The following is a 22237-nucleotide window of genomic DNA, read 5'->3' on the forward strand; positions in this document are numbered from 1 at the left end:
ACATCTGCGGGAAAACTGTAAAAATTCAAGACTAATATTAGTTTTTAAAAACTACAAATTACCATTCGTCTAAATAATAATTAACGGGTTTAACTTAGTGCGATACCAAAGAGTCTAGACACTAGAGTATAAATTGGAGACGGTGAGTGTAATGGACAAAGAAATCTTTTGAGTAGAAAAAATTGTTTGCTGGGCAGGCTTTACATAATTTTGCATCGAAAATGCATTTGTACTATAGAATAGAGAGATTAACATTTGCGTGCAATTTATAACGTAAATATAAACCAAATTAGCCCTTGGCAGAAAAACGATTGAAATTTATTCACTAATGGCACGGTTATAGATTATTGGTTTGGATTTGAACAAAAATTTTCCATATTTCGCCCTTTTATAAGTGACATAATATGATCTAATCGCTTTATACTTTAAAAAGTTATGCGTAGCTCCACTTACGCAACCTCCGAGTTGTAAAGATACCTACAATTTTTTGACGTAAATCTAAGCCGAAATGTTTTGAAAAAAAACGCCGTTTCGAGTTACGTCTACTTAGCAATAATTATGCGCTGCGTAAGTCGCTAGGTGTACATAACGGTGTGTTAATAATCCGGCCCCCGGCGGGTTCCCCCAATCCAATCCACAATCTAATCATGTGCCATCCGCCTCTTTCCTCGCCTCTCCTTCATTTCTTTCTCTCCTTCCTCTTGCTGGACATTCTTTGCCCCTTCTGCTTTTTCCATTCTTTCGTTAAGGCATCGCAGAACATCCATCACGGCTAGAAATAGGCAAAACTGAATATATCAGGCAAACAAAAAACACCTTATTTGTTTAAATCAACAACGCTCCACCTCTATTTATATGAGACTAGGCAAGTTGCAAGATTCATTACCTGGTCTAATCCTATTAATCTAATCAATCCACTTCAATCCAGTTGAAGAGAATACTAATCCAGCAATCTAATTATCCAGTTCAAGAAAATACGATATGATCTTTAATATCCGTTCAAACTTTTATCCGAATGATTAATTTATCACAAAGGCGGTGTCAAAATATTTCACTTCTTGTAAGCCTCCCTTGCAGTTTTGGGCAAGCACTCCGCGGTCGCGTCGTCGGCCTGGCGTACGAGGTGCGAGAAGAGCGAGTCGCGGTCCAGCAGCAGCGTGTAAGGGGCATCCAGCTCCTGTCGTGGTAAAGATCTTCTTGGAGCGATGGGTTTAAGCAGGAGTAGGTGCAGTTTTAGGTATACTTTAACTACGCAACTTGTAAAAAATTACGTAACTTTTGTAAAATTCTCTCTACTTACTGAAACAATAAAATACTTAAAATCGGTGGTTCCCAAACTTTTTCAGGCTGGCCCCCCCTTTGGCTCCCTAGTGAATTTCTAGCGCCCCCCACAGACACATATACAAACATACGCCTCAGTCTAGAAATTTAGTACGCTGCAACTTTAAAAGATAAAGGTTAAACGCAAATGTTTATTTCGCAAATAGAACCCCATTTAGTAAACCAATATGTTTTTCAGCAGTTTTCACTGTTTCAGCACTAGAAACCTAGGACGTCTCGGGCAAATTTACGGCCGGTCTCACGGCCAATTTCCAAGTTCAATGATCAAGGAATATCTCCCAAACTAATGAACGCAGCTCAATGAAACTTGGAACGTGTATTCACCAGAACCTAACGGTGATGTTTAGCTCGTGAAAATTTTTTAAATTTCACCTTTATTCATGAGTTATATTGCGATACAGGCCGAAATTCGCAATGATCAAAGAATTTCTTTCCAACTACTTAACAGATTTGAACGAAATTTGAATAAACATTCCTAACTACCAAACGGTGGTTTTTTTAACTTTCAAAATAATTTTCGATTTACCTTTATTTGCGAGTTTTTTTTATTTCACAGTCATTCCTGATTTCACACTTCCTTATATTCGGCCCGTATCGCCGGGTAATTTGTCGCTTAAATTCACGGCGATCAAGAAATTGAACAGATTTCATCGAAACTTTGTTATTAAATATGTAAACTCCCAACGGTGTTATTAGCTCGTGATAATTTATATATTTTGCTGNACATTACCGTCCGGTAGTTAGGACTGTAAACTCAAGCTTTCGTTCGAATCTGTTCAGTAGTTTGGAAGAAATTCCTTTATCACTGTGAATTTCGGCCGTATTGCCATATAACTCTCAAATGAAGGCAAAATTCAAAAAAATTTCACGAGCTAAACATTTCCGTTAGGTCCTAATGAATACCTGTACCAAGTTTCATCGAGTTACGTTCATTAGTTTGAGAGATATTCCTTGATCGTTGAAGGATCAAGGAATATCTCAAGGATTTGGACATTGGCCGTGAGACCGGCCGCGAGTCCGGCCGTTAATTTGTCCGAGACGTAAACCCAGGAGAGGTTAAAAAAACAGATCTGGGTAAAAAAAACATCGCTGGGAGTCATGTGCTGCATGCGTTGCGTATAAATCGTCAAACAACGTTTGAACTTCCGACTTCGACTTCGGACTGCCGCCCCCCTACCGCCCTCTTCTTCCTCACCGCCCCCCAAAATCTTTCCACCGCCCCTAGGGCGGGCGATATCTCCCATTTTGGGAACCACTGCTTTAAATCAATCCTCTAGATCATATGATAATTCACAATAAAGTTTGGAGTTTCATTTGCACACATTTAGGCCTGATGATATTAGCATAAGTGTAGCATGAAATTTCCTAGAACAAATTTTAAGATTTATATGAGTGATTGAATCAACATACGGGGCTGAACATTTTTTTCTCATATTTCCTAACTTTTCATGAACCCTATTCGCAAAGAAAATTTTTAGTAAAGTTAATAGTTTTCAAGAACGTACTGATGAACACTGGATAACAATATCACTATTTGTGTCAAAGTCATAAGCTGAGGTATGTAATACTTTATCAAATGGGAATGGGATTAAGCATGAAATTGTGTTAGTTTGGTCCATGGGTGTGAGAGACATAAAGTTAAAATTTGTTCTTGCCATCTGAGTTGAGAACATCTGGCTCCTGCGCACGATCCTTTCTATATTCTCTAATCGCCAGCTGTAGTAAAAATAATAAGTTTCATTACCTGGTTGATGACTATTGGCCAACGCGTATACCTACAATTAATACGTACCAATACTAAAAATACGTTTGATAAATCTCATACATATGTTTCTCTGATCTGAGGAAATACGTAACGTAAATCTGAGATTATTATCTTAGATACTGTCTTACTTGGATTTTTCCATCACTCATCACCATCACTCTTGTGCTGTCCATGATAGTTTGGAGTCTATGGGCCACAGTCAGCACCGTGCATCGCTGGAACTTCTCCCGAATGGTCTTCTGAATCAGCTCATCTGCCCTATAAGATCGTAACTTCTAGTTACAAAATAATAATCTAAATTCATATAATCAAACGAACATCATTTCGATAGACCTTAGAGACTGTTATCTAGGTATAAAGTAAATCAAAGATTTTTAACGATCGAAATGATGAATGATGAGGCCGTCAGATTTTCAATCATAACAAAATCCATTCTCTGGATTTTACTGGAAATAATTACTAAATTTGAGTTCTAAAAAACTGTAGGAACCAGATGAAAAATTAAACTTAATTCTTTAGTAAAATTCATGCATAAACTTTTTGAGTGCAAACTTTTAGCGGCATATTGTTAAAGTTCATAATCGTTCATGGACGATGTGATTCGTATTGAAGTTCAGACGGATCCAGTCGATAGATTGGAAGAGAAAACCCAAATTAAATTGTGAAGTTTTAACGTGTGCCTCTAAGAAATGTACCTGGTGCTTAATGAACTTTGATGTCTCCATGCAGGACACGAAAGTCTCTTACCTATATACGAGTACACTCGCCAAATCCTGCTGATTGCTGTACCTTCATGCTGCTCTTTTCTTTTAAAGACATGAACCATGAATGTGAGTAATAAGCAATGCGCTAGCTCTATTTCTGCCTGTTCTTACTTCATCATTAATTACACTCATAAATACGCTATGTGATATTACATTCTAAAACAATTAGTGAAAAACGAACTCCATATTTAGCGACAATCAATTCTCACTTTGAGTCGACGTTGGCGGTTGCCTCATCGATGAGCAGGATGCGGTTGTGCGAGAGGATGGCGCGAGCCAGACACACGAGCTGCCGCTGCCCCACACTCAGGTTGCTGCCGCCCTCCTCCACAGTCTGATCCAGACCATCGGGACTCGCCTGTACCGCCTCCTTCATTTGTACCTTCACAGTTTGAACATCCAAAGAACATTAGTTGCTCGAGTGATAAAAAACTCTTCAGAAATTTCAAGCGCAGTGTTTGAGCACATTATTCACTTTTTAAAGCTCCCCTAAGCTCTGATAACTGATAAAAATTAAAACAATCATAGCAGAACAGCCATATTCCACTGTCCCTGACGGAAGGATTTAAACTAAACTGACGGAAGGATTTAAAAATAACGAATAATCGGCTCATGATAACTTCGTGATTTAAATAAGGCTCACTTTTCCCAATGAATTTCTATCACTTTTCCCAATGAATTTCTATGCGCGGGAGATCTTAATTTTCGAGCTCTACATAATATGATGTGGCGAATTGAATAATGCACAAATAGCTCAACTCGACTACCATACCTCGTTAAGTGCATTCCATAGTTGCTCATCTGAGTACTCGTTGAAGGGGTCTAAGTTCATACGAAGAGAGCCATTGAATAGTACAGGGTCCTGTGAGGAAAATACACATTTTTCGATAGTGCAAATATAGTATTCACGCATGTGAAATTGTGAAATGATTTGTATCATTTGACTTTAGCAAAGAAAATTGAAAAGTCAGAGAAAAAGTATCAATTTAAAGTAAAATTAATTTAATAAATTCGAATTTCTAATTAATTAATTATTCCTCCCCATCTTGTAGACGAAAAATGCGATTTAAGCAACGTACTAGGTTATCCTAAAATCAGGTTATCCTCTCATCACAAATAAAAATCCGTGCAATTCCCAAATGTCCCACCTGAGGGATGATGGAAATGTTCTTGCGGAGAGTGTGCAGTCCGAGCTTGCCGATGTCCACGCCATCGATGCTGATCTGTCCGGTGGGTTCCGTCAAGCGCAACAAGCAAGAGATGAGTGACGACTTACCTGCCCCTGTACGGCCCACGATGCCGATCTGAAATAAACAAATAAAATAAACGGTAACTATGACAAGTTATTATCGAGGAGAAAATTTGTATCCTCATAATTAAACTCATAACAGCTGCCTATAACGCATTCATTTCACTACACACTTGAACAAGTACAATATGAAAAAATTCTACATATTTTGATGAAGTCGTTCCTGAGTTTAGCTTTAATCTTATAGCTGAGAAATACGGGCATTAAGAAATCGCCATAGAAATTAACGCAGAATTTCTCATTTATTGATCAATATAAGTTTTAATTATTCAAGCAAATTTTGACTGTTTTTTTCATTGTTTTTACCCGAGCTTCGACACGAAGGAATTTTACCTAAAAAAAACATTTGATTGAATTATGGGAATATTTCTTGGTATTTTTTCAGTAAATTTTAGTAAAAGAGTGGTTTACCAATCACATTATCTTGATATTTTATATTTATATTATTCTGATTGGCACACACCATTTCATAAAAATTTATAAAGTCGACGTACTTTTTCACCTGATGTGATGGTAAATGAGATATTCTTCAGAACCAGGGGCTGGTTTTCCTCATAACGAAGGCTCACGTTCCTGAAGTCAATTTGTCCAGTGGTTGGCCAACCAGGCTTTATGTTGGCGTCTGAAAACCAAGCGTTACAAATTTTGACAAAATCTCTGAATCATAAGAAATATTTCCTTGTATATTTTGCTGTACTACTATTTGAATATTCGTCGAAACACCAAATAAAAGCAGGTGACAGAGCCTTTGCTCGGGTTAGTTTTTTACAAGCAACTCAACATATATAAGAAGATCAGCAAATTCGGTTTGGTTTTAAAATAATTATTATTCAGATTTTCCTTATAACCTGTTTATTATACCATGACAAAGCAACGTTTTATTTTATAAGAATAAAATGATAATAATAAGATGGTAATTTGGGTGTGCCCTCGACCCACAAAAATTACCTTTCATACTCTTAATACAGAGATTTAAGATGAATTTTAATATTGAATGTAAATTAAAAATTTAAAACTTTCCTTCGAGTTTGTTGGATCATAACATCCTCAAATGTTTAATTGATTCATGGTGTACTCGATAGCCAGCAACTTTCATTGAAAGTTATTAACATTTCCAGACGTGCTTACAACATGCCAGGGTATTTTGTTTCGCTTGCGTCAAACCACCTATAAGTTCTTACAAAAATTCGGTGAGGGTTACGTGAATTTATGTGAGCCATTGAACAAGTGACATTTAGTCATAATACATATTAATAAACCATCCTTTCATTACGGCGAACTTGGGTTATAATCGTTCATTGGACTCGACTGTTCCATTTAATGCATTAGCTTCAAGACTCTTGACGTTCCCTAGTTTACATCAACCCTTTTCCCTATAATAAGCAATCATTCAATATAACGACATTGGTAAAATAGTTTTGAAACAGGTTATCAGAGCTGAAACACGTTAAGTGCAACACATATTTATGAGTGGAATAACGGCACTGACTAGTATAAACACAGAAGTTGTCAGCTCGAAAGGGAAGATGAGAATGACTCTAGGCTCAAAAGGTGCCTATGCAAAAGATTGGCAAAATGGAATAATAAATCTGGAACATAGTTAACGTGATATAATAACCTCAAACTGTCCTGTAGTTGGCATGTCTTGAGCTTAGTCAATACATGATACAGAATGGTGGAGGATACCTTATAGTTTGATAAACATCAAATTAAGTAGATGGCAAAGTTCCTCTACACTGACAAAAATCTCATAACGCCTAGGATTCTATTTGGAGACGTTACACTTGGCTTGGAGTTTTTTGGGTCTGTTTGGCCACTCGATCTGTGCGACTGGTCTGACTTTAATAACTTTGTTTAGTCTTGAAAGAATGAAAATGGTTGGCCAGGCCAAATTGTTGTGAGCTTTAAAACTGCCAGGAGGCTACATTTTCAGCATAGGACCGCAGTGGACTTTAGCCGTATAGTTTCTGTGCACATCTTAAATAAATTCGTTCAAAATAATAAGACGAATGGACTTTTGGCTATTAGAATATTCGTAGGAATTTTGTGAAAGAGCATCAGGTTGCCCTTTGCTCTACAACAACTAGTCTCTTAATGTCCTACGCCTGATTTCAGGTCAAAGAACTTATTTATTGAATTATCTGCATATTCATCAACTTTTTCCTATTGTGTGGAGACAAAATTTCTTGAAGATGAAATTCCTTAATATTCCAAAATTTCATGCCGCTAATTCCAGAAATGAACAATATTTACAAAGTTAACAACAAATTTTTAGCGATATCATGCATGGGAAGTAAATAACAGCTCCAATACTTTACAACGTGTTTGACAAACAATAAATTGAAGTGATACAAATAGTGTTGTAGACATGACGTACTATAATACGGATACCTGAAATGTAAATTTTCTGAATAAGCATGATATTTTCCTAAGTTTGTCAATATTCGGAAGTTTTGCTAAAAATATAAGTTTGTTAAAAGATAAGTAGTGTTGTTGTTACAGTACCGCTAAAGAAACGTGAAAAAGTTGTGGCACAGAGTAGCCAGATAGAAAAAGCACAACCGAAAAAAGATTAGGATAGGAAAGATGCATAGCGAACAATTATGTTTGTTATGGTGCATATGATTTAGTTGGGTTTAGAGAGATAAGAAGAGAACGGGAAAGTTTGCCCGAGGAGTGAAGGGAGAGTCGATATTTTTTATTACCTAAGAGCACCTGCTCTTTGGAAAACTTCTGCTCTACTGCGTGACTCGCCTACGTCCGAGATCAGTGGGGCCTCTGGCTGTAATGCGCTGAGATTCAGCACCCGCTCCACAGAAATCATTTGGTTCTCTACTTCGGCCGACTGTCGAACGCCCCACTGAAGAGTGTTGGTGAGCATCAGTGCGCAGAAGATGGCCAGTCCAACATCACCACTGCGGTGGCCTGTTTGCCGCATTGACGATCGTCAATCATGTACAAAAATATCTGAATTCAAATAATTTTCATATGAAGTTCTATGTGTAAAATTATATATAATGCTAATGTTATTTAGTTCAGATTTGCAGACTCCTATGTCCAAGGGTATACAGACCTGCTAGATTATGAAATTACCAAATATGAATATGAATTACGCAGATGAATCACAAACAAAATTTTCTTTCCAAATCTTTACATATGAATTTTATAGAACTTAATAACATTGCGTATGGTACCCAAAAGACTGATTAAAGTACTGAATAAGCAAAATTTTCATCTATTTGCGTTTGAACTACTTTTAGAAAAGTACATGAAACATATCAAATCATTTTAGGTTGCTCGATGCACCTTGGCCGTCCGGATAGTTTACATAATAGTCGTACATGTCAGAAAATTAACCCGCTGTCATCAATAGCTTAAAAACAGAAAAAAGGCAAATTATGCTAATGGCTTTTTCTTACGTATGTTAAACAATTGAGAATTTCGTTAGGAGAAAATCATGAGTAGAAATTGCATCAAATGTGCCCTATTATTCCTTAATGTTAAATTAATTTTAACGATATCATACGAATGATTGGGCAGATTTGCTCGAGAAACGAACCTTGATCAGCGATACATGTGATGATGACGCAAGCGACGAAAAAAGCTGAAAGGCCATCAAGTGAAAATCCGTACCATTGCGTCGTCGCTGTAAGAATTGAAAACGACGACGTGTGGAAATCCTGCGCATCGAAAAATATCCTACGGTCAACTTTGTCAAATATGGCATCTCCAACCCAGACTCATTGCATTCAAAATATTCGAGAAATCAAAAATGTTGAATCTAGAGCGAATTGAAGTAATCGTTGAATTTTTTTCACATTGCACTAAGCACCATATCGGATCAGGCACACGACTCTGTTTTAATCCGCAATCTGCAATTAAAAATTTCCAACCGTCCTGTCCCCATCGGGTAATATTATTTTTAATTTTTGCCTCTATCAGAAGCCGTTTTTGTAACGAATGTTAGGATATTAGAGATAACACATCCACTCTATACTAGTATAGTAGAACTCTGCCATAACACAAATGAACTTTCCATGCATAGAATACATTCAATGTTCAATGCATAGTGTATTTGTTTAAAAAATATAAATTGCTTGAGACAAATCGAAAAACCTGTGTGTAAGATTTTAATTTGATGTAAAATTACGACGATATTAGTTAATCTCGATTGAAATAATAACTGAATGGCGGATTCATTAATTTCATTGCTAATTAGTGCAAATTTGTGAATTTCAATATTAAATTACGAGAAATTTATACTCATTACAGCGCTGAACCGGAAGTTTTTTTCCACTTTGGGGCATAGACTCTAGTACGATGATGAGTTCTTAACCCCGTGCCAAGTGACGGTAATTTTCATTCTGAGCATTTAGGTACTGGACTTCTGATCAGAATAACATTTTGAAAAGTTCGATTCTTTAAAATGCTAAAATATAAATGTTCATATAAGCAGGTTCAGTCAATCTACGTTAGTTTGGTATTGGGTGGTAGTTCTGGTGAGAGGTACATGGTATGATATCAGATGTACCTTTCTTTACTCGTTATTTTGAAAGTTCACTTGCTATGAAAGCTCATTTCGGCCCCTTTAATTGGAATTTTCATTCAATCTAAATGTTCTGCGTTGGAGGCACAACAAAAAATGATGAATTAAATCATAACGTAGCCTAGCTGTGGTACACTCTGAATGCTCCACAATTTTTTTTAAATAATAGCGTTGGTAAATAAACTTAATTATTAACGACGTTTCGAATGCAAGAAAAATTCATTTTCAAGCTAGAAAAAGCATTATATATTGAAATTTAGGTGGAAATATGGGTGACAATAGGTTTGCAGTAACAATATCCTATTGACATAATATATGTAAATAGGATACAACAGTAAAATTTTGGACCAAAAATTACTCGGAAAATTCTTCCAGAGTTCAGACAAATCCGTGACACCCTTAGCAACAAAGTCAAACCCCGGACTATACCGAACAACGGCTCCTGCAAAAAAAGCGAGAGTTTTCCAAGAGGCTGGTGTATTGAATAAATTTTACTTCAAAGAAGGTTGTAGACTTTTTCACGTTATGGATTACATTGGAATTATTGGAGTGACAACTGCGACATTGAACAACCGTTTCTCCTACCACCAGAGACAAGCTCACAACCATACCAGATCTCAAAGCAGTATCAAAAAGCAAGTTGATAATGCCAAACATCAAATGTAAACGTCAAATTCCAAACTAAACGCAACAAAGGCCCCTGTAAGAACGCGGGAGTTATCCGAGAGGGCGGTGTAGACTATAAATTTTGCTTCAAAGAATGTCGTAGACTTCTTCATGTTTTAGACAAATTGGACTAACAGTCAAGACACCGAGCCGCTGTCTCGTTAGCTACCTTCAAACTGGAGGGCAAGTTAACCACACGAGACAAGCTCACAACCAGACCGTCACTCGCATTGTGCTGAATGAAGTCACCAGCATCGTGATCATGCAGTGGCCCGACAAAACCGACCGGCGAAAGCTGAACCCTTTATCTCTACAGATTGGACTCCAGCTATATATTTTCTGACTATCGTATTTGTCAGAACTGTGAAAGAATTTTCCGAGTAATTTTTGGTCCAAAATTGTACTGTTGAATCCTATTTACAAATATTATGTACTTAATTCCACCAAGATTTCAATATATATTCCTCCTTCTGGCTTGAAAATGAATGTTTGTTGCATTCTAAACGTCGTTAATAAATAAAAACTATTTCCTGAAACTTGCCTTTCAATCTACCGTCATCTGAAGAATTGTTCCACTCATGATAATATAAATTAACGAATTCTCTGGTCATCAATCGCACGTTTATAGTCTTATTATGTACATTTACATTGTCATTTTGTTTACAAATAGATGTTAATTGATTAATCACAGAAACTTGCACGCTTGAAACCTTTTAGCAAGGAAACTGATCGGTGACAAACTTTCTCATTCAGGATTCAGATATTTATTGGTTTTTGTGATCAATTTGAGAAGTTCTTTCATATTGCGACTTTATTTTGTGATGATATTATGTGATTCATTGTTAATTTCATATCTTACTATTTAGTTCGATCTTTGATTTTAAACCGTCATTATTTTCAGATCCATTTTACGCGAGTATTTATCAAAGCCAAAAATCCGGACGCTTTTCAGTCCTTCCGCTTGTTAGGCCAAATAAAGACTGTGCCAGCGTAAGTGGAGCATCTTGTGCAAAATTTATCTCGATTATTTACAAACGGATCAATTTGAAACTTGGTACACATATGTAAAACCGAATCCTAAAGCATTTTTGTTCGTGTCAATTTTTTCGAAAAATGAAAGAAACCGTGAAATTCTTAGAAAACGGGCAAAAAAAGGGGTACTGTAGAAAACTATCTCCTCCTAGGATTTTCGAGCTACAACATCGAGACGCATATCATTCGATGCGTAAAGACCATATCTATCGATTCGTCGTAGCTTTTTTCTAAATTTTAATTGTTGTGGTTGGGGGAGCATTTTTCATAATTTTTTCGAAAAATGTTCGATTTCCCCCTATTTCCCCCCCTTTTTCAAAATAATTTCAAAACTACAACGAAATTGAAAAATCTACGACCAATACCTAGATCTTTTATTTGTGAATCGAACGGTATATCTCTCATTGCTGTAGCTTAAAAACTCTAGGAGGAGATAGGTTTGCAGTGCCATTAAGTGTGAATGTTCAGGAGAGCGCCACAAAGTCCCGCGCGCCTCGAATAGACATTCGACGTTGCAACGATGCAAGACTAGACGATAGTGGAGCTCAATTACTGTCATGGATGGTGCGAACGACTGCACGAGAACCATCCCGCACGACTGCAGCCGGGTAACTAAAGCGTAGCGTGTTCAGACTGGCTATTTAAGTGTTCTGCCGGTAATTTCCGCCTATGTTAAATGGCGAAGAACTCCACCACCCCTAACCCTTTTGCGATCTGTCGTGAACGCATAAATCAACGTACAGGGAAGGTTTTGGTACCGTTGGATAGGTCAGAATGTCAGCTTTAAGATGAGACTAAAAACTGGGACAGCCAAAGTCCAAAATTTTTGGCCAGACGTAAGTCTGGCCAAAGTCATACCTGAAGTCTTGGTAAGTCATACCTGAAGATGATCGAAGCCCTTGACGAAGGAGCGCTGGGTACGGAAGGCCCTAATGGTGGTCAAACCGTTTAGAGATGTGCTGAGGTGGGAGAATACCGGACTGCGCGCTGCAGCAAAATTATTGTTGGCGTTTGTACTAAGAGCTTATTAATTACGGTGACTATCGAACGCCTGATTATTTCTAGACATAAATAGCACAAGTTCACGTACAAATATATGCAAAATATTGACGAAATGTTACCTACTTCTATGCTTATGCTTGACACCACATTTTTTCAACATGTGGTTATTTCAGAGCTATTTTTTGTTAGAAATCACACAGAAGTCAAGTTAGAAGTCACATGTTTTATTCAAATCTTGTTGAAATAAAATCCTGGACTATTTCATGAATTGCTAAAACTGCTGTGAAGATATCGAATGTCTTTACTTGAATTAATCAGCCCCACAATTTTCGTGGTCTTCCATTTTTAGTCGTCTATTAAATTCTAACAGAAACGATCAAAACTAAAATCCCAAATTATTACAGCGTAAAGAAAAACGGAGTATGAATGTACAATACTCAGTTGCGCTATAAAAAATATATTGAGAATTAGAACACACCTGAGGTATCCGGCAGCAAAATAGCAACGGATTCGTTCAATCACGCATCCGTGATGAAATGAGCTTAAAAAATGTATCAGAGCTGAGGAATTTAAATTAGTATTTCATAAAGTTGACATGTATTCCCGCAATTTTTTCGAGGTATAGTGAGAAATTATCCGTAGAAGCTTCAAAGTAAGAGCTCAAAGCCCTGATCAGAAAAGATTGTTAGTATTAGATGGATGCGTTAAACAATGTTCAACTCTCACTGATTGCTTCAAGCCTCCTGATGTCTCGAGCGGTGTGCAAGTAGAGACGTCGCAACAAAATAAGCACGACGACGAATACGGCGGTTGGGATGAACATGTAGGGGAAGACGAACCCGATCAGTGCAATGATTCCCACTGTGTTCAACGATATCTGGCGATAAAAATACAAATGTGCATGCTGGGATGAGCCAAAATAATAACGCGTTTCTGATTAGACAAAAGCTAAAAAAATGATGATTAGCAATAATGCTAACATAATGCAAATATTGTTGTTATTGTTGTGGTATCACTAACGAAGTAGGGAAATAACAATATTTGATGCAGAGTTATCAGAAAGAGGAAGAAGAAGAAATGTAGAAAACAAGAACAAAGCGAAACATTAAAACCTCGTTGAAAGCTTGCGTAACAAGGTTTGGGTGGGAAGTTACGCTGGCTTACGTGGTTTGAAGGTTTTCAATAATAAAAGATAAAAAATATGATATTTGAGATGCAGCTGTATATTTGGCATTAAGACATTGTTATATTCAAATTAGTTGTTTAATCCAATTCACTGCTGAAGTGGAATATCGAAACGAGAGACTTACTGCCAAAAAGTCCCATAAGCACGTCGGCATTAGTTCATCAATTTGTCCCATATCTTTTGTGAAGCAATTTAGCACATGACCTGAAATTTTATTAAAAGACTAGTTTCAAAGCTTTTATTAGGAATTAAAGTAAGTTTTGTCTCTCACTAAATATGATTGAGAAGCTTGCTCACTTTTTGTTTCGATTTCTTCCGTACCTGCTTATACATGCTGATCGTTTAGAATTTATTCATCTCCGAATAATTAATTAATCCGTTATAATTAAAATCAAGGGCATTCATAACGAATACGTCATATTCATCTCTCTTCCTGATTAGACGAATCTACTTCTCTACGGTAAAAACATCCATGTATACATGAAGCAGTTTTTGCGATTTTCACTGCATTTTTCAATGAATCAAAAAATTATTCTAAAAGTATCCAGGTCCTAATGAAATTCAAGCATTTTTATTTAAAAAATAATAAATTATGGAATTGATTTCTTACTAAATAACATCTGATTGATCTTATGAAAGAATAAGTCAATGTTAATTCAATGTCACTATGCTCGGTCTTTTTGCAGTTGTATGGCTTATAGATACCAATAGGCTGGGTATTGAAGAATCTCATGGGCGCGCGCATAACCGCTTGAAACATGTTGTCGTGCAGGCGTCGTGACGACACACAGCACATCATGAAGAATAACATCGTCCGTCCCAGAGACAGAATTAGTACGATACATACCAATGCTGCCCAGAGATCATGAGAAGTTCAGTTTCTTATTATTGATATAAATGTGACCAACGCTCATAATTTTTACGGACGTGATTGGTCTGCTGAACGTTTCAGGGGCCATACTTTCAAAACTCGCTTAAGTGAACGTAAGTACTTACGCTCTATTTTCTTATCTATGATTGGTTGATTTTGCTTGAAAGGCCGTCAACGATTGGCTGTTGAACTTACTATCACTTAACTTTTCAACAGAACTAACAAAGAACAAGCTCCATCATGCTTCCTTGGAAATCCTATTACACGATCTAAAAATTTTCCCCCATTGCCTTAATTATACCGCGCATTCCAGAAATTGGTTGATGACTTAATTACCATACCAAAACTGCTAAACAATTTAGAGGCTACGTGCGATATAATTTGATTCTGAAATACAGTATCACAATGATTAGAATACTCACAACCGAACTAAAATTATCTCAGGGCTGTTATTAAGAAAAAAATTGTAGTCGAGTATTGTTGAATTTAAGATATTCAGCACTGCAAGAATTTTTTTTGCTTCCGGTAATGCTGAACGAATATTTTGAAATATAACAGGTCATAAAAGATCAAACTTGACAGATTTTTCGATATGAAAATATAAAATTTCTAACCATAAAATTAATTGTTCCGTTACTCAATTGACAAATTGCCTGAAATTAAATGCTTCCAAATTAAAAGATTCGAGTATTTTGCATTGATACAGCCCGTTCAGAGGGTTCATAGACAAAATTAATACTACTCATATTTTGAATTTTATTTCAAGTTCGAACCCTAGAGTTGAGATTACTAAGAATGCGAAATACGGACTCAATCGCCAGAATTTGTAAAGTACCGTGATTGAGGCAGTGATTTTGTCCTTTTACGGTCATAACTACATCAAAAGCATTCATAAGAAAGCAAAATTTTGTCAAAAAATTCATTTCAGACTCGGTGGTTTTGAAAGGGCAGCCAATAGCTTTAACATTAATTGCACGGCCACAGCCAATGCCGGACGTAAAGGTTCCTATAAGGAACGCCATGAGAATCTACGAGTTGTTGCTAAAAGTCTATAATTGACGACTGAGTGGTCTCTGCGCTAGCGTCAAAAACATTAGGCTATTGCTACGGGCAGTGTAGTAAAAAGGCTATTGCTACGGTAAATGAAACGGCCGTAAAGACAGGGATAAATGGCGATAAAGAAGAGCGCGGTATCAATTCAATTAAATGACATCAGGAGATCGCGATTAGGATCCATGTCTCCCGACAAAGTGGAGGAAAGGAACGATTTAAAAATCATTTGGGACATCTTATTGTGATAGTATAAATAGTTTAATAATAAATTTATTAAGAGCGCCGATCATTGTGATCAATTTCATGTACCTGGCTTGTCCAGGGTGTTGTGTAATGCAATAAAATGGTTCTGGGCTTCTGGCGGGTCAGCGAGCCAGTGATGGTCGTGGAACTATCGGTGGCATTAGGGCCTGGAATAACTGTCCTATCACTCCTTACCTACGTAGTTGACGCTACGAGGATGGGCAATTTCACACATAAACACACACATCAATTTATTAGAATATATATGATCACAGTAACTTGAACATCCTTACATTATTGCTTTGAACATATGTATATGAATACATATATTTGCCGGTTATTTTGCACTTGTTTCCCAATAATAGTTCTATATTTAGGCTGTGTTTCATACCGCTTTCTTCTTCCAAACATTCTCTTTTAATAAAAATGATGTTGTTTACGATCATCGGAAAATTCCATACGACTCAGTGAAAATACTTTGACGTATACGGAAGCGTTCGGAAAATGAAAAGAGACTTTATGTGAGAAAAATTTCTAAATGATAGGGACTTTAATTCATAACGATAAACTTGAAAAGAAATGAAGACTAAACTCACCGCCGTAGACTTGCGCAAAAGTGAACGACGTGAACGACACGTCAATTTCCAACCTTTTCGTGGTCTGGTTAGTGATGTTGTGGCCGTTCATTGCGCCTTGGTATGTTTGTCCATGCAGCTCATTAGTCCTGAAACAAATATTTAATTCTTAACACCTCATTTATTGTCAAATAAACGTAGAATTAGAGCGTTAGACCATTAAGAGATCTATTCGTAATCAACCCTCAATGTCTTCAATATTTCAGTATCGGTTTTGGTGTTTAGTAATTATTTGACCTCACTTATTGAAATGTTTGTCAAAAATTCCTTATCACATCATGATCAAAACTATAATAAATTTTTTATTCCTACAATAATTCGATTAATGAAGAAAAAACAATGGATTTTGTTTGCGAAATTGCCGTTCTCGGGAAATGACGTCGTCGTTTGCCGACGTTTGCCCTGTCCGACATAAAACAATTTTTATTTTTTGCGAGTACAACACCTTGCTTACGTTAGAGGCTTTAATCTCCTGCATTAAATCTGTTGCAAATTTATAGATTACAGACTAGCTGCAAGTGAAATATCCTCAATGTGTGAATAAAATTTTAACACGGTTCCCGTTAGCATGTATTATATTCTGTTGCATGTTATATTCATTTTTATTGCGGATTCATTAATCGTCACTAAAGTTTTTTTTCCATATATAATCATAATTGGAGTTTTCGCCTGGGACAACAAATTATGCTCGTTAGAGGACTTCACTTCAAACGAAATAGGCATAAATTATTTCGATGTCAGCTACATAAAACTGTCAGCAGAGTGGCATGAAAGGACATGCATAAACGTAAATTTTTTTAAACCATTACGTAGAGCTAGTGCTACTTAAAACCAATGTGTCTTCAAATTTAACCGTGTCATTTATCACAAAATGACTTTAATATTGTTCACATGATCAGCTGATGGTCGCTCACCGTATGTTTGTTGTATTACTACTACTAGCCCTGCAAGTGGCAGTATCACTGTACACTATGCCATTAGCACCTTAACTATAATTGGCCCAAAGTAAAAGCTCCTAAAGCTTAAATCAATTTTTAATAGATGTATAATGCAGCAAAAACAGTTTATAATTTTTAGCGCGCACTAATGTATAGTGCGCCAATCTCATAAATTTGTCAGAAGAGCAAAGTATTAAGCTCGTACGACAAACAGATTTTTCATACAAGTTACGACTTAGTGAATGCAAAGAGCACAACAAAAACTTAAAGTGTATAAATCCGTGTGATCAACTAGGTTAAAATAAATTATATAGAATCGGCAAATAAGTTCTATTTCTAAAAGAGGAAATGAAAGGGTGGTGTCCCTTATTACTAGGACACAAAGTTCACAGATTTCCTAAAGTTACCATTCAGCTAGACAAGCAACAAACTATGCCATTTGTATATTTGATAATGAAAATAAGATAATTTCAATTTGTTTAAAAGACCTGGACGGTTGTGCATGGAATTCGTGAACCAGTCATTCACGTTCACAAATAGAACATTTACCGATTACAGGTAATTCGAGACGAAACCTATTTTAGTCTAAAGTTTTGAATAATCAATGACTCACCATAATGAAAGCCAAAAATCTGATCCCGTATAAGCAACTTGAGTAATGAGGTTGGAGAAAATGAGAAGCGTGATCCAGGCCCAAGATCCGCCATTGAGGAAGTACTGCAGATACACGGCGGAAGAGACTGAGCCCACCGAACGCTGTTCCTCTCGTGCAACGATAGGCATCTCTTCTGTTGAACTTCCATGTCTCTCCTGTTTCAGCTGCGGATAAATTATATCTTTGCCATATAAGAGTTGCATTCAAGATCCTTTCCATACTAGTTAAGCAGTAACGTAATTATCTGTTATTTAATAACATCATTGATTTACAACAGTTATAAAAATAATTAAAGGTGCCAGCAATTGAGTAAATAAATGGTGCCGAGAGTAAATAATTGTTGCCAGCAATTTTAATCTCGGTAGCAGTAGTTTCCATCATACCATATAAACGCAGTTAATCGAGCATCAATAGAGAAGAGATCTGGCAACTCATGATGTTAGTGGAGAGACGAGACAAAAAGCTTGCAGAACAGGAGGAAGAGAATATGACATATCTTTTGCAATTTCAAGAGATTTTGTCCGGTGTCAATCTGGAGTCTCAATATATTCATTATAATTACATTATATGATGTTACAATTTATTATCTAATTTACTCATTAATATTATACGCTTATCGTTTGTCTCGTGTTAGGAGGCAAAGTAGACGCTCGTTAGCTCAATCTTGATTATTATTACCTTAACCTTACCCGAGTGAAGACCTCCTGCTCAAAAAGTATTACTACTTTTGTTAACTCTTGCTTTTCTGTTACTTAATTTGTGTTTGTGCGAGTATGTTTTCATTTTATTTTGTTCCTTTTAATGCATGTTAGAACTTCTTTGTTTCGCTCGTTTAAGATCTTGCTTAACTGGCTTTAGGCCAGTGCTTGAAACCCGTAGGGGTTATTGGCTCCTTGGAGCTTTGGTGTTAACCAATTATGTCACATGCCCAGTGTTGTGAATTAACTGCATGCTTGCATGCGCTTTACTCTCTTTAAGTACGAGCGAACAATCCTATTACTGTTTTCACTATTTTCTTTCTTAAAGTTCTCTTCATGAGAACTCTTATCTAGGATTCCTCAACGGAAACAAATAGGTTGGTTATTTTGATTATCTTGAAAGTGTTATTATTCTGCATTTACTTGAATCATACTGAAATCCATTGCGTTAAAACCTTTAATCTATTAATTTTAGGCTTAAGTTGTTGTTCTGTCTTATTCTGATAAAAATCCACCCAATCGCCTCTACTTGGTCTTCAACTCTGCCGTTTCTGTTTATTTGAACTGAACTACTCAAATTACTTATTACGTTCTGTTGTCACCGGCAATACATGGTGAGAATTGGAGAGAGAGACATTCACTTGCAACAGTGACTCATTCAATCGAAATTAAAAATATTGTGATCTAGACTTGACTTCTAACGTTCGAACTTGTACTTATATGTGCGTACGTATTCCACTATACAGGGCACGAGTTCCTCATCGCGCTTCTCGTGACCTCCTGGCTTCGTTCTGCGAACCAATTATTTTTACGGAACCACTCCAATAAAAGTTTCAACGCTTTCCTTGTTCTTTAATTTCCAATTGTACCAAAATTAAAAAATGATTATATCATATGTAATTTAGACGTAATATTCACTTGATCTGATAGAGGTTGATGGAAATGTGAGTGTCACGTGATGAGTCAGCGTCGGGATGACATCACGTGATAGATCAAGCGATCAAGACCCTATGTTGTGGGCGGAAGCCGAGATCCTATAAAAGGGCTTGGAACCTTAGTAATGTACCACGCAGTTTAGTTGATAAGATGTAACGCGTCAGTTGAGTTCTTCGACCTTTCGGTCAACGCCGTAGCTTATACCTCCATATAATACAGTATATATCGTAACTCTCATGTATAACCACCCCGTATATCAAGATATGTTATCTAGACAGCTGTGTCTTACTTCTCCTTCACGACCTTAGTCACGTATCCCGATCCTCAGATGGCGCTTAATAAATGAGTGTAATAAGTGAGCGCTGATAATTTAAAGAAATCATTGTCAGATTGCCGATGGATAAAAACATAATTTACTAATAAAAATAATAATATAAAGTTGGAGACTTTAATGATTCAAATTCTGATTGAAATTGGAATTAATCTACATGAGAAATTCTAACTGGAATATTTTACTGTTCGAAAACTGTACAGCTGCAGATTTTTGCAGAAACATTGTATTTTTCTAATTTTTTTCCCCTTTTATAGCGCAGCCGCAAATTCTAGAAATTTGAAATAAATAAGTTTGGTCATTCAAAGAGGTTTTTCCTGTTAAAAGAAAAAACTGGCTTCAGTGGTAAAATAACCTCTTTTTAAATGCAAATAAAATGTTCCAGTATTTACTGTTATTTCGCGATGAAGAGCTCCTATACTGGGAAAGGATCAGAGCATTGATCCGACATACAAGAAATCCATTCTTTCGACGTCACAAATAATCCCGTTATGCTTGATGGCCCGGCACTTATGATGAAATCGACGAAAATGTTACATACTCCAACATTGTTTGATTGAGTTCGGTTGTTAAGACGCAGTGACAAATTAAAACAGAAACAAATAGACTTCTCGCTAAACTCAGGATCAGTTCAGATTTTGGACAAGATTCTGAAAGTTTAATTACCGTATTTCTTTCTTGAAGTCGATGAACCGTTTCAAAACCTTCCTCTGACGCCATCAGAACTCTTTTCTCAGTCTCGCTGTTAGTCTCCATGCTCCCGTACTTGGAGGCATTCGATTGCCCTGCAAGACCGAGATTATTTCATGTTTTTATCTTGAATAAAATGAACGTTCGTGTTCGGAAAATTATCATATTATTAACTTTTATAATTTATCAAATAAGACGTGCATGTGAACTTCACATTAAAATATTTGCACGAGCATCAAAAATTTTTTATTTGTTTGTGCTTCAAGTTAAAAGGGTATAATGTGATTTTTATGGTGGGAATTTAAGTTTCGGAGGCGTTCAGTACTGCTTGCGTCTAAGTGTATATGTATTTCTTTAATATAAGATCGGTTTGTGTATATAGGTACTGTGTATTGTGGTCGTATGATAAAATTTCAGGTTTCAAACAAGTTATCTATGACTCAAGCCAAGCCTAAAACAAATTCCTTGGAAAACGGGAGGCTCTTTCCCGACGACAATAGAACTGCTTGAATCTCGGTTATACAAATTATAATCAAATATGACCTTTAAGTTCAAGAGGGACGCAAGAAGAATTAGAAGCAATTGTTATAAAATCCAATTTTTTACACGTATTCACAACGTAATAAGAACAGCGAAAAATTGGTAGGAGCTGGTAAGAAAGATTAACTTTAATATTCGTCGTACCTCGTTGTAGAATATTAACGATGGAACTGGGCGATGAAAATGTGGCTGAGGCGGGACTCAGCTTCATAGCGTCAATCGTCATCATCTCTAGCCCGATGTTGCTCTTCTGAAGTTCGTTGAAAGGGCCAAAAAATGCACACTTCCCCTGTGCAATTACACAATTTCAAGCTGATCGGGTAGTTAATTTTTAACCAAAAATTTCCAGTGCTATTATATAACTTCGAGCTGAGGGATGTTTAACCAAAAAATTCTCTGTGCAATTATTCAACGTCCGAGGTGAGGGATCTTCAATCAAAAATTATTTTGTCAAATACTTCATAACTAATTTCCGCGCATAACTGCATTTGGGCGTCATTGATGGCTCAAAAACCCATTTTATACTTTATTCAGTAACTGCAATTGCCTAGGTATCATATACAATGAGATACTGTGGTTGGAAAGGATGTGCACACGAAGACTTGTGTTCGATAGACATATTCATCGCCTCGCATTGCATTCAACATTTCGTTAATATTTTCGTACATGCAGGACAAATATATTTGGCAATGTTGGAATTCGGAAATTTTGAGAACTATTGTCGCCTTTTCATTTTGTTTCATAATAATAATATTCGATATAAATATAAATTGATTTCAAGACTAAATTTTGTTTTCGGCATGATTAGTCATTTTAAAAAATTTATCCACATTAGCGTGAAGAAAAAATAAATAATTTGCTGTGGGAGAACACTGTTTCACTTTTTCCTATAATGTTACCTTATTCATATAATTAAGTTAATTGGCCTTTCATTGTTATTTACGGTTCAAGCTCGAAAACGAAAACACCAGAAGAGGAAAAGTGATGTTTCATGCCAACCCCAATAACATCTATAAGATGTAGCAGATATAATCAG

General features: G+C 36.4%; 1 protein-coding gene across 1 annotated transcript in view; it reads right to left on the minus strand.

Moving 5' to 3' along the window:
- Positions 1–1051: 1051 nt before the first annotated feature.
- Positions 1052–22237, minus strand: part of LOC108667641 (ATP-binding cassette sub-family C member 4-like) — a 32421-nt gene continuing 11235 nt past the window's right edge. The window contains exons 4-19 of the mRNA XM_018154682.1: positions 21346–21490; positions 20638–20756; positions 17965–18170; positions 16375–16502; positions 14317–14463; positions 13736–13815; positions 13152–13302; positions 12304–12410; positions 8739–8859; positions 7895–8104; positions 5674–5801; positions 5019–5174; positions 4643–4732; positions 4080–4252; positions 3235–3364; positions 1052–1177 (exon numbers count right to left, since the gene is read on the minus strand). Of these exons, the coding sequence (XP_018010171.1) occupies positions 1052–1177; positions 3235–3364; positions 4080–4252; positions 4643–4732; positions 5019–5174; positions 5674–5801; positions 7895–8104; positions 8739–8859; positions 12304–12410; positions 13152–13302; positions 13736–13815; positions 14317–14463; positions 16375–16502; positions 17965–18170; positions 20638–20756; positions 21346–21490 (2217 nt within the window). The remainder of the gene's footprint in view (positions 1178–3234; positions 3365–4079; positions 4253–4642; positions 4733–5018; positions 5175–5673; positions 5802–7894; positions 8105–8738; positions 8860–12303; positions 12411–13151; positions 13303–13735; positions 13816–14316; positions 14464–16374; positions 16503–17964; positions 18171–20637; positions 20757–21345; positions 21491–22237) is intronic.

Source organism: Hyalella azteca, unplaced genomic scaffold, assembly GCF_000764305.2.
Source record: "Hyalella azteca isolate HAZT.00-mixed unplaced genomic scaffold, Hazt_2.0.2 contig4818, whole genome shotgun sequence".
Taxonomy (NCBI): domain Eukaryota; kingdom Metazoa; phylum Arthropoda; class Malacostraca; order Amphipoda; family Hyalellidae; genus Hyalella; species Hyalella azteca.